Below are 12,664 nucleotides of genomic sequence, written 5' to 3' on the forward strand. Positions count from 1 at the left end.
GCAAGCTTCGACTTTAGGCTTTAGTAAGGGGAAAACAAATTTGGGCGCTTAATGGAAGTCAAAAGCAAACATCTGACTCAAGGAAAGTTCTCAGAAATTTCTTTTCACTTCATTTGTGTTCCTGTTGCTCTCGGCTGATCCTCATCTTCAGGAGAGTATGCGCTTGCAAAAGAAGCGGTCTGTCACTCACAATCACTGTGCCCTGAAAACCTGGTTTAGAAAGATGCAGTCTGAATTTTCTTCTTTTTATATATATATATTCAGTAGATAGAGTGCCTAGTCAACCCAGAAACAATTTTGCAATGGCCTGTGAGTAATTTCAGCCCTTTTACTTGAGTTTTATTGTAGCTTTTAGTTTACCAATATGTGAAAAGTGGAAAAATACTCTACCATACATTTCTAATTCCTGTAACCAAGACTGATTGTAAAACTGCATTGGCTTTTGTTGTACCTAAACAAAAATGATGATGAACATTTGTAATTTGACACATTTCTAATGATATTTGGAGTACCCAACTTCAGTTCATTTCGTTCATTTAATAGAAAAGAAAAGAAATTACGCACAAATTAAAAGTGCATGCGCTATGAATGGAATCTGGCTGAGTGTTTTGATGCACTTGAAATGACTTCCATATGCGAAGACCAAAAATAAAAAACGAGACATTCCCTATTAAATCACTTGATCAGTTTCGTGATTTTTAATTGTTTCATGCAAAAGGCTAGTTAGCCTGGCAGCTCCTCCCCTTTGCTTCAATAAACTTAGTTGCCCTGCAGCCATTTCCTGCTGTGTGGTCTGACGTGCTCATTAAACACAGAGATAATGTACTTTCAGTCTCGGTCGTCTTCTCTGGAGATGTCAGGGTGTAAAGTCTAACCCACTTCCTTGGATGATGCTGTGACATTGAACAATCAGAATTACAGATAGTTATGCATATTAAAGCAATTACACCATTTGGCGCCTGTCATTTGTCATTCAGTGCTTTAAAGAAATTGTGTTGCCAACCCAACATTGTTTTATGTCCAAACCATAATTGAGCTGTGTTATTAATATGTGTGAGCCGTTGCACAATTCTTTACATGCCACAGTTAATGAGGAGGGTCGTTTCATTTTTTAGACTTTAGTGGTAAATTATAGTAAAATATCTTTTTTTTTTCTCCTTTTCCTGTGGAATGCTATCTTGGGAGAAAAAAAGACTTCTACTGCATATATGTACAAGGCTTTCTTTGGTGGTTATGGGTCAGTGTAGTCATGTTATTTTCTTAACCCTTGATAAAAATGAGGAACCCACGAAGAGGGCATTTTCAAAGCATTACGTTTGGTACAAAATCCTGCTTAATTCTCATAAGATCGGGCTCCACCAAATCACAGCAATCTCAGAGCATGTTTGAGTTGGGCCATGGTTTCAACCACATTTCTATTTTTAAAGAAAGCCAAGAAAACTTTTTAACAGGAAGGAAGAAACAGATGGACTTGGGGCGTGGCATCACCTGCACCGGTTTGTGGATAATTTATGAGCTTTGTGTCGACTGTATTTTGTATTTTGTTATATAATTGAATATAAGCCCAATTCCAAAATGGTGGTCCTTGCTTAGCTCCGACCCCAGATGTCATTGTGTTTAATCCACATTCCCTCTGTCTCAGCAGCCCAGTGCCAACACTTCCTGTAGCCAAATCTCCCATATGTCCACTCCCCCTCCTTTTGCACTTTGCTCTGCGGGTTGCAATTTGGTGACCCATCACAGTGTGCAATATGTGCATTGTTTTATCGCGGGCCATGTGACGGTGAATCATCCATGGGGAAATGATTCAGCCTCTCAAGTCATTTTACCTTCAAATGTTTTGGATTCCATCTGTTAGGCCCTTTAGATAAGGATTTGGCCAAATTCTGCACCTCCGTTGTCGTTCAGTACTCTGTTGTCTGGCGCCATCGTGCCGCCCAACTCGTTGGAAATATGTTGACTCACCTCCTCGTATGCAACTCCCTTCCTCCCTCCTTCCTAACCTCTGCAGCTTTATCATTGTCTCCCTCAACCCCACGCTCCCCTCCTCGCCGTCTCCCTCCTTCTGGCGGCTTGGCACTTCTGACTTAGTCACTGTCTTTATAGCTAAGGGAAATGTCAGCGGTACGTATCAAAAAATGGGTCAGAACACGCAGCGAAGCAGACTGCACATGCTCATTGGGTAACAAACACTATTGGGGCAAGTGAATCGGATCACTGTGTCCCCTCACATCAACCGTAATGTGCGAATGTTTCCACCTCGTACTGCTGTCTTCTCATCAATTATTGACACTCCACCAAGGCTCACGGCATCGCTCGCTATAGTGCCGCGCTCGTGGTGGCCTGAGCATTAGGAAGACAAATGTGTTAATAGTGTGATTGTGTTTGGATGCTCAAGATGAAACAAAATGTTTGCGTCTGCAAGAATGTTACTACTTTTTCTTCTTTCTCGCTTGCCTCGTGCTATATGTTGGATACAAAAAAATACACGTAGCATTTCTGCACGCATGCGAAAGCTGCCTGCTCACAAACACTCGTCCTCACACGTATCCCCATGAGCGGGCCTGAGGCACATGCAGATAAAACGACATGCATCGGATATTGTAGGCGTGCAACCTGTGCGACCGGCCTCGCTAATAGTTTATAAGCGTCTGCCGCCCGTGCCCTCGTAAAAGCCGCACGGCCGACCCACCGGTGCTCACCGCACAAAGACTTCAAAGTACGCGTGTTGAAATCACTACAGACAGACTGATAAACTATCTGGTTCCCTCACGTTCCCCTTGGAGCGACCCCTCCTTTTCCTCGACTCCCTCTTCCCTTCCTGCCCTCCTCCTCAAAAGTGTGCCTCTTTTCAGGCAGAGTTAAAGCCAGTGCAATAAATAAGACATATTATGGCCTTTTAACGTGATGAATAATGTAAAGCAATAAAAAGTTAATATATAACGACTTCATCCTCATTCTGCCATGCCTAAGTGTATTGTAAGTAGAGTCTGACTTTTGTGTGTTTACCCATGTGTGTGTGTGTGGGCTGAATGTCTCCGTGTCAGAAATGTCTGCCGATGTAGATGTGAGCTCATTTTTTTACGACAGGACAGGGATTCTGCTGTGTTTCACAGACGCTCGCTAACTGGTCCTTCCTCTTTTTGTTCTTTCGTGGTGACTTCGAACATGTGCAAAGATAATCTTGTCTCTACTGTACATGAAAGCTTAATCAAAAGATAACACAAATGATTCCGTTCTCGAGGAGACTAACATCCCATTGTGATGCCGCATATGTGCACTGCCAACGACAGATTTTTTTTTTTCTCATTTCCCACAGTCCCAAATGCAGTCAACCCTGCAGCGCCAGAGGATCCGCAAGATAACGCCATACCGGAGTCCAGTCCAAATCCTTTAGACCCGGATCGATTGGGACCTGAGATGCCAGGAAATTCTGGTAAACACTCTTTATGCTCTCATCAGAAAGTAAACGTTAAAAATAATTAGAGCCCACAGGCTATCGCTAACAATTGGACACAAACATATAGCTTGGTGTATTCTCTTGTTTTTATTTTTTTCATGCCGGTGGTGTGGCACAAGTGTCGAAATTTAACTCAATATTGCACATAAAGTGTGTGCAACATCCAAGACTGTACGTTAATTGTCACGTTAGAAAAATGCACGCCATCTAATGAGATCAAAAACAAGATTTTTAGAATCAATCCTCCCCTCATATAAATAACAAAGCTTAATTGAAAGTGATCACAGATTATTTGAATGTCTGTTGCAGTTGTGTCGACCTCCAAATCAATAAATAGCTGGTGCTAAACTTCACTCACTAACAAACAACGGGTGTAAAAATAGTGTAGACCATGATATTTAAAAGAGGATTTTGCTCTTTAAATAGAGCTGATGGTTTTCACCATAGAAAATTGGTTTCAAAAAAGTTTAAAAAAAACTATCTGCTGATTTTGGGGAAGCCCGCAACCGCATTTTTCTTTGATTTTGCTCGCCCCGATGAACAGGGAGACAACACTTGGATCAGTGGTACTCACTAGGCGGCCGGTGTGCCTTTTTGTGGCCCTTGAACAGTTGCAGCGCTCTGCAAGATCAGACAAAACCAGTTTAGTGTGCAGTCAACCAGCCCATTCATTATGAATGTGAAGCCGCGGGTGCATGTAGCAGGTGTGCCGTAATTGAAAAAGAGTTTACTTCGTTATGTGCTTTGGTTGGATCAGTATCTGTGTGTGTAAGTGTAGTTAAATTAGTGACATGACACAAGTCACATCTTGTCAGTATTGGCCATTACTTGTTGCACCAGAATGTGCACTTTGATTATATAACATGATATATATATTAGTATATGTAATCTAACAGCATTCTTGATATCGTTTTTAAGTGTAGTAATTTATTATTGTCAGTTATTTCTATTGACAAACTGTTTGGATTTAGATATCAATCTGTATTTTGTTATTATTTCTGACACTCTAAGTGTTAAGACCCAATATATATTTAATCATTTATTCAAGTTTTTACTTCTGTTGCTTAAAATGAAAACGACATTTGGGTATAAACATGACAGTATGATCGCATGCCACAGTTACTGTCTCCTTAGTTTGAAAAATATATTTGTGGCCACTTGGGATTAGTATTTTTGCTGAAAAACACTATTTCGCCACAATTTTAGTTGGCATCTCAAAAATGTTTACGTAAGTGGAAAAGTTCTGCCTGCCACGTCTCCATGTCCCTATGGTACGCTGGTAGAGATGCTATTTGGAGACACAAAATTAGCCAGCACAATTCGTCTTAGGTTTGATGAATCGTATTCCATGGATTAAATTATTAAATTTGCGTACACTCCAACAACAATATGCAAAATGAACTGAATGGCAATTTAGTGCATTTGGGAGATGAAGTTCTGGTTGTGCCTGGTTAGTAGATCAGCTCGTCCATCTGTTTGCACCCATTTCTGCACATAAAAAAATTTAGTGACTCAAGGTCTAAGAGTTATGCCTAATTGTTTGATTATCTTTTTTAATCTGGATGAGAGAGCGAGAGAGAGAGAGAGACAAACACCTCATTACCTTTTACATTGTATTGGAGCTCATTAACTTGTGCAGGTATATCCATGTCGGGTGAGTGCATACTTTATTGTTGAATTAATGACACCTGCAATTAGGATTACTTGAAGTGATGGTTGAAGAAATCATTTGAGCCTCATCGGATGCCCCGAGCCATTCTTGTTTGCCTTTGTCACCAGCATCTTTCATCAGATGCTGTTCTTCCTTTCAAGAACACTTTTCACTTTTTGACTTACTTGACAATGTGTGCGGAAATACTGTACAAACACTATGTATACTGTACATATTCATACATGGGCTATTTCCACGAATTTGTGGATTTCCGCAATTTTTAAAATTCCAGATTGTGTAAAAATAATTATGTTATAATTATAAAAAAACTTATTTATTTTATTTTTGTTCTCCTTCCGCGACTCTCACCTTCAGATTCATGCCTAATACATGTTTTTATATCATATATATATATATGTGTGTGTGATATATAGATATTTTACTTCACCGTCTGGCCCAATGTGATAAGGCACCCCTCCATTCAATAATTGCTTATTTGACATTAGCTGATCTATGAAACGATTTCCTAATATCCTTTTTCCCTATACTCAGGCTTTTTACCTGTCTGCCTCTGTAAGATCAGTGATTATGTCAAGTGAATAGGTGAAAGGTGGAATGAAGGAAGTGTCACAGCGGCTTGAGGAGCTGATATTTCTGGAATGAAATTTCTGACAGCCTCGTTCCAACATTACCGTGTGCAAAATGTATGAAATTCCTGGCGCCTCTGATTGCACAGATAAGGCGAGGGCTCGGTAGCTTTCAGTCGTGTCATTTTCTTGTCATTAGCCTGAAGGCGCAGCGCGTTCGGCTTCTCTGCCAATGGTTAAGTGCGCAGTGGTCAGTCAAGTGTGCAGACATAGTCATTATGTAGGATGGCAATCTGCACGCTTATCTCAGGAGCGAAAGGCTCCTCAACATGTTGCTGGAACGGAGGCTTGTGGACAGTAAGGAAGTGGTGTTGCTGATAATGGGCCGGGGGGGTGGGGGGTATTTGCCGGCAGCTGCATGGGTGCATGGAAAAGCGATTTGGTTCTCAGATTTCACTCACCGAAGGAGCCAATCATTCTTTTTCATGTCCAATAACAAAAACTGCTGGTTCCCCTCTTATTTGTTATTCTCCACCCACCACCACAACCCCCTCTTTTAAAATAAATAAGGGATGCAAATCAGATGTTATTATATCCCCAGGTCAATTTGTCAAAATTTTGCTGTCCACTCAAACGATTTCCAAATTCTGTGGGAGGCATTGTTTTTAGCTGGCTAGTTAGCATGGTTGCTTAAAAGTGTACCAGTATCTCAATATTTCACTGTTCATCAGATTATCAGCCCCTGTAGGTATGTAAAAAAACAAATTCTGATTAATAATTTGTTTTTCACCTGGAAATGCATTTTCTTTGATTCAAAAGCAATTTATATATCTATATCTATCTATATCTATATCTCTATATATATATATATATATATATATATATATATATATATAGAGAGAGAGAGAGAGAGAGAGAGAGAGAGAGAGAGAGAGAGAGAGAGAGAGAGAGAGAGAGAGAGAGAGACAAAGCTATAGATATACACACGTTTATACATACATACACACACTATTCGAAGTACTTAATGCCCTTATAACTGGATATGACGTTGTTAATGCTTACTCAATACTCAAATGATGCTTTTTCTTTAATTTGATGTTGATCTTTTTTTCATAAGCACCTTTCTTCCTTGCTGCGCTGTTAAACTCGGTTACAGCAGGCCCTGCAGATATGCCCTGAAGGCACAACCAATTCTCAAAGTGATTTTTTTCCCCCCAGCTGGCAAATGGCAAGCGTAACTACCGGTAACTGCTTGTTTTGTGAATGTTTTAAATCCTGTCTTCTTCTCTCCTCAGACACGATGAACCAGGACCAGTCCAATTCCTCTGCAAACTCGGACGGCATCCTGGGCTCCAAAGTGGCCATGTTCTCGGTCATCGGGGCGGGATGTATCATCTTCCTTTTGCTTATCCTCCTCCTGGTCATTCTGCTCATCAAGATGCGCAAACGGTCCAGGAAAAACACACACTCGCAGCCCCGCCCCTCCGCATTGTCACTCAGCACGTTGTCCAATCCCAAAATGCCCGGAGGCACTGCTGGCACGGAGCCCAGTGACATCATCATTCCGCTGCGGACAGAGAACAACTACTGCCCTCACTATGAGAAGGTGAGCGGCGACTATGGGCACCCGGTCTACATCGTTCAGGAGATGCCCCCTCAGAGCCCCGCCAACATCTACTACAAAGTCTGACGCTCAGCAGCGGAAGCAGCCCAGAGGAGATTCGGATTTCGGTTCTTGGAAGAACACTGCTATTTGTTGTGGGGACTTGATAGTTACTTCAAGCCCGTGTTATTTGTACCACCTGCTGCACAAATCTGGAGAGATGCGCACGAACGAATATCCGGTGATTAGACTGATGAGAGAGATTTATTCTGTGGGTTGTTATTCTTTGGCTTGTTTGGAAATCCCCACCCTTACTTCCTCCTCCTTTCACCTCCCACCTAGTGTGTCTCCGTTGAGGGGTGGCGGGGGTGTGGGTGGCTGGAGCGAATCAAAAGATGGAACTTTCTGGTTTGCTGTCCCCCTTTAATGGACCGGATGTAACCCTAACTGGCTCCCTGACGCTACAACACACAAACCTTGCACGCTAGCCAGGAACAGGCAGTTTGTGTTGCACGTGTGTGTATGTCTGTGTGTCTGTACGTGCACCTGCGTGTCAGAGGGGTTCCATGCCGGGCCGGGCCGGAGAACTTTCCAGATAGCTCAGGTATCAGACACAGTGTGTAACATATTGTGTTCCTGTCCCTTCGCACCTCGGATATTTGCCTTACTATTTTTGATGGAGGACCTCCCTGATTCAGTTCACAAAGCAGTTGTATTTTGTTAGACTTTTCCTACAAGTGCACAATGTATAGAGTTGAATAGATTATCATTATTATTACTCATCACATCCCTCATGTCATCCATCACAGTAGAAACCTGCGCCGTTGCTATCAAGGTAGTGTGTCTCTATTCCCATGATCTTTGCCATTACTCTGGTATTTATGACCTACTTATGTGTATTTTAGGGTGCGTCCTGTGTGTGTGTGTGTGTGTGTGTGTGCGTGCGTGCGTGCGCATGTGTGTGTTTGGGCATGCCCAGACCTGGGACCTGAAACGACCTACTTGCTTGGGGAGTTAGAACAGTTGAGTTTCTGTATTGGAAGCTTAAAAAAACAAGAAGCCAAATTCCTCCAGCATTCCACTTGGATCTATTTGAACATGTCATTATTTCTGGTGAGCGTGGAGGATTTTTGTTGAAAAAAAAAAAAAGGCAACAGACGTACGTGTGTTTGCTCCAGTTTGTGGTGCAATGGTGCAAGTAAGCAGTTTGGGCTAAGGGGTGGTTGGCCTACATAGTTAGGTTATCCTATGTAAGTTGAATGGCTAACCACAGATGGATACACTATCGACCGATGCCAATTGGCTTCCATCTGTTGATGAGTCAGTGGAGTTCACACTAATATGTGTCATCTCAATGCCCACGTTCACCAGCCGGGGAGGAGAAAATTGTCGGGAGTTGGCTTTAATTATGGAGGAAGCTGAAATAGTTTTTTTTCTCCAGGCTCATACTGGTTCTGGTGGGAATTAGGGGGTGCGCATAAAATTCCACCGTTAAGGTGTCGAGCCCGTGAGGATAGCAGGAGCAGCACCGGGAGCTTGTGTTTGTGCGCACTGCAGCTGTAGCACACATGTCGCGTTGGAATTAATTGCTTGTAGTTGCAGTTTGTGTGTGTGAATGCTTTTGTGGTCGAGCAGACCTGTTTTGGGGACAGGAAATAGGTGCTCCCCACAGTTAGGGGCAGACTCACGTAATGATGTGTAAGCGGAGAGGACGGCTATTTCTCAGCATGCAAGCTGACACACACGTGCGCACAAGGACACATTAAGACTGACGGGTCCAGGTTGATCTCCGGGTCAGACTGCCGCTTGGTGTTTACTCACCGTCAGAGGCACCTATCATCTTCAGCCACATCCATGGATGTTAGCCGCTGAGTTAAAAGGCAGCCCCGTTCGAGGAGCCCGGGAAAGACTCTTGCGTGTCGTTAACCTCAGAGTTAACAACCTAAACAGCTGCCTGGGCTTTTGTGGTCCTGTGTTTTAACTCAGCATGCAAGCCCTCAGCGTTCCTCTGCGAAAAACATCGACATCAAATATTTTGCTTTCGAATCAGCGTGCCCCCACCTTCACCAGCCAAGGGAGTCATTACCACATCACCGCAAACCATATTTCATTTTCATCCATACTTGTGACCACTTAATGTTATTCAAGTTGGGGGAAAAACATTAAAAGAGAAATGTAAATATATGCATAGAGCCCAATTGAAGATGTAATTTCACCTGAACACTGCTTATAAGTATAAAAAAAAAAAAAAAAAAAGAATGAAAATAAAATTAGAATTTTGTAATGGAGGATATTTGTAAATAGCTGTCTTTCTAAAATGTGTTTTGTATGACTCCTTCTTGTCTCACTTTGCAATACGTCTGTTTTCATTTCTTCCCAAGTCAGCCATGTTATTGCAACGATGCTGTCTTCTTTTGCAATGTCCATTGTTGTCTTTGTTACCGCAAGTGTTGCAAAAAAAGAAAAAAAGCTGGGGGTTCAGAGTTTTGACGTGGCCATTCAACATGCTTCTTGTTGTCTGTGACACTGAGCGTCTTTGAAAAGGAGAGTTCATTCCAACCACCAATGACAAAATCCTGCCCATGTTGCAAGCAGCACTTAACCCTGATAAACGAATACTTTGATCAATTCTGGTGTTTATGAGTTACCTACACTTCCGCCTACGCTATACAGTATAGCAAAACAATGAAAGATGAAACTCGTGTCACTTTTAATAAGTACAGACACACACACGCAGGTGCGAAGAGGCGGGGGAGGAGAGGAAAAAGAAAAGGGGCCATGTATGACAGTGTGACCGCTCTCCAATAAATCATCCGCTTCCCACCGCTCATTATCTCCCAGGCTGTCCTTTGTTTTACTTTTCTTTTTTTTTTTTTGCCACCACCTCCCTCAGCCCTTGTCATCCTTCTAATTTAGCACGTGGATGTTGCTCGCCATGAGCCTCACTGTAGGCTGATGTCTGCCATTGTTCAAAGCCACAGTATTATTTTTCAGTGTGCATGTATAAGCAAAGGCTGTTAAAATTGTTTCCCTATGTTTGAATCATTACTGTCACATTTTATTATTTGATTTCAGTTTTTATTTTGCATCCATTTTTTTTTTTGCCGCTTCTCAGCATAACCTATCGGCACCAGCTACAACGGAACGACAACGTTCCGCCAGTTTGGAAAAATACTGCATATTGATAAATAAATTTTTCCCATGGAACTTGGCCTTTCTTTGTTCTGTCTTTGTTTTTTTTTCCCAGCAAGCTTTAACAACACAAGATTCTTTTCTCATCTTGCTGACCACTTCATAGCGGAGGCAGGAACTAGGCCGCCCACTCTCGCTGTGCTTCCCGCTCACACCAACACCACCTCCCCTTCCCCCCGGCTCACCTCGGGGGTCAGCAAGACACAGATGGGTTTGTTCTGATACATTAGTCAGATTGAAATCACACACCGGCTTCAGAAATTCATATTCGGCGGGTGTGGTCACGCTTTTTAGTAGAGTAACTAATATCCGTATCAAGCCACTCTGCCGTGTTGTCCTCCGAAATTACATTTCTTCATACATGATTACATCTGATTGGCTGCACTTTGCCTTTCCATTGAGTTTGTCTGAAATTACAGGCTGTGTTTATCTGACTGAAGAGCAAATTCCCCGTCCTTGGTGAAAGCAGAGATGGCGTGAAACATCATTAAAGCAATGGGCATTTTCTCTGACAAACACATCAGTCTTGGTGGGTATACTACTTTAGTGGACGTGAGTGGGCGTAGATGAAGAAATTGATGGCCGCAGAGCAAAAAAAAGTCCGCCGAGAAGAGATATGACATGCCTGTGGCTCCAGTGCACCCCGACAAACACACACACACATGTAACACATAACACGCGCATACACACTTTGTTGCTTTCATGGTGCCCCGGGCCAGCTACGTTCATCTGCTTTCCTGGCTCAGTCCTAAGATGCCCCAATAGATCCACATTACTGTGTGTTTATTAAAACCTTCCCCCCACTGAGCTACTCTGTTGCTCTTGTGTGTGTGCGTGTGTGTGTGTGTGTGTGTGTGTGTGTGTGTTTGTGTGTGTGTGTGTGTGTGTGTGTGTGTGTGTGTGTGTGTGTGTGTGTGTGTGTGTGCATTTGCCACAGGCTTCCTGTGTTTTTGCACTCATCGTCACAAAGTAAGAATTTTTACTGCAAAATAATTCACCGGAGTCTATTTTTTTTATCATTTTTGGGAGCGAAATGTATTAGATCATTTTTTAATGATCTTATTATTCCACATTGACTTGTCCAGTATATTTAAACTGAAAAAGGATTTGACTCTTTAAACAGTATTGCATCATTGAAATATTTTAATGATTAATAAATGTCTCTTCTCGGTTTTCAGCATTTCCATATGTCAAAACGTGTACATATTCAAAAGCACTTTTTTACACCCCCCTGTGAGTTCTCGCTTGATGTGAGCATGTGCAATTCCCAAAGCAATTTTTTGTCTTTGTCATGTAACATGTAGGTTCACGCTTCCTTATAGATGGAACAAGTCACCTGGGATAGCAACAGCTGCCAGCACTTTGGAATGGCTTAGAAAAAATATCACGTTATTTTTCTCACATCTATGTCTTTGAATACCAATTGCGAAATTGCATTTGTAATGTCACATGAACAAAACAAAAAACAATGAAGCAGATAAGATGTCAAAGCAAAATGGCCCTATTTATCCTACAATGATAGTTTAAGCACGGTTGAATGAAATGGGAAACTATGTAACATTTTGTGCTAAACACTACGACTGTCATTCCACGGTTTGGATCCTAATTTTTTCGGAAATCACATTAGGGGCAAAATGGAGCAGCATATATGAAGTAGCAACCCTCACATTTCAGTGGTTGGTTTTTCAAATCTCGGCTTTGTCTTTCCTGTTTGCAGTTTGTAGACTCAAACTCATTTTTGTTGTGGGCCACAGCGCAGTTATGGTTTCCCACGTGTGGCCATTAATAACTTAAATATAAATTAATGGCTCCTCATACTATCACATACACACAACAGAATCCAGTGATAAAAAGTAAGATCATGACAACAATTTGTTGCAATATCTCACTGTTATTAAAAGGAAGACAATTTACAGACACATAATTTCCCTTTACAGGCCACATAAAATAATGTGGGGGGGCTGGCTCTGGCCCCTGGGCCATGAGTTTGACAACTATGCTCAAAACTGTCCCACAGGTTTAAATCTGAGCGTAAATTCTCTATTGTCTGTTTGTGCCCTGCAATTTGGTGTACCCAACTTCTCGGACAAAATCATTTGGGATATTCAGAGTATTTGCTCTTGATATGAAATAAGGGGCCAAATCCAACCCCTGATTGATTAATTAACTGA

The 12,664-nt window shown here is 42.0% G+C and overlaps 1 protein-coding gene across 2 annotated transcripts in view; it reads left to right on the top strand.

The window, feature by feature from the left end:
* The window catches only part of efnb1 (ephrin-B1), a 61,762-nt gene extending 51,250 nt beyond the window's left edge, over positions 1-10,512 (top strand). For both annotated transcript variants that reach the window (XM_085901531.1, XM_085901539.1), the window contains 2 exons: positions 3,320-3,436; positions 6,994-10,512. In XM_085901531.1, coding sequence (XP_085757657.1) covers positions 3,320-3,436; positions 6,994-7,388 — 512 coding nt within the window. In that variant the 3' untranslated portion in view covers positions 7,389-10,512. The remainder of the gene's footprint in view (positions 1-3,319; positions 3,437-6,993) is intronic.
* The last annotated feature ends 2,152 nt before the right edge of the window (positions 10,513-12,664 follow it).

This window comes from Syngnathus leptorhynchus, chromosome 2 (genome assembly GCF_054491065.1).
Source record: "Syngnathus leptorhynchus isolate UIUO chromosome 2, UIUO_Slep, whole genome shotgun sequence".
NCBI lineage: Eukaryota > Metazoa > Chordata > Actinopteri > Syngnathiformes > Syngnathidae > Syngnathus > Syngnathus leptorhynchus.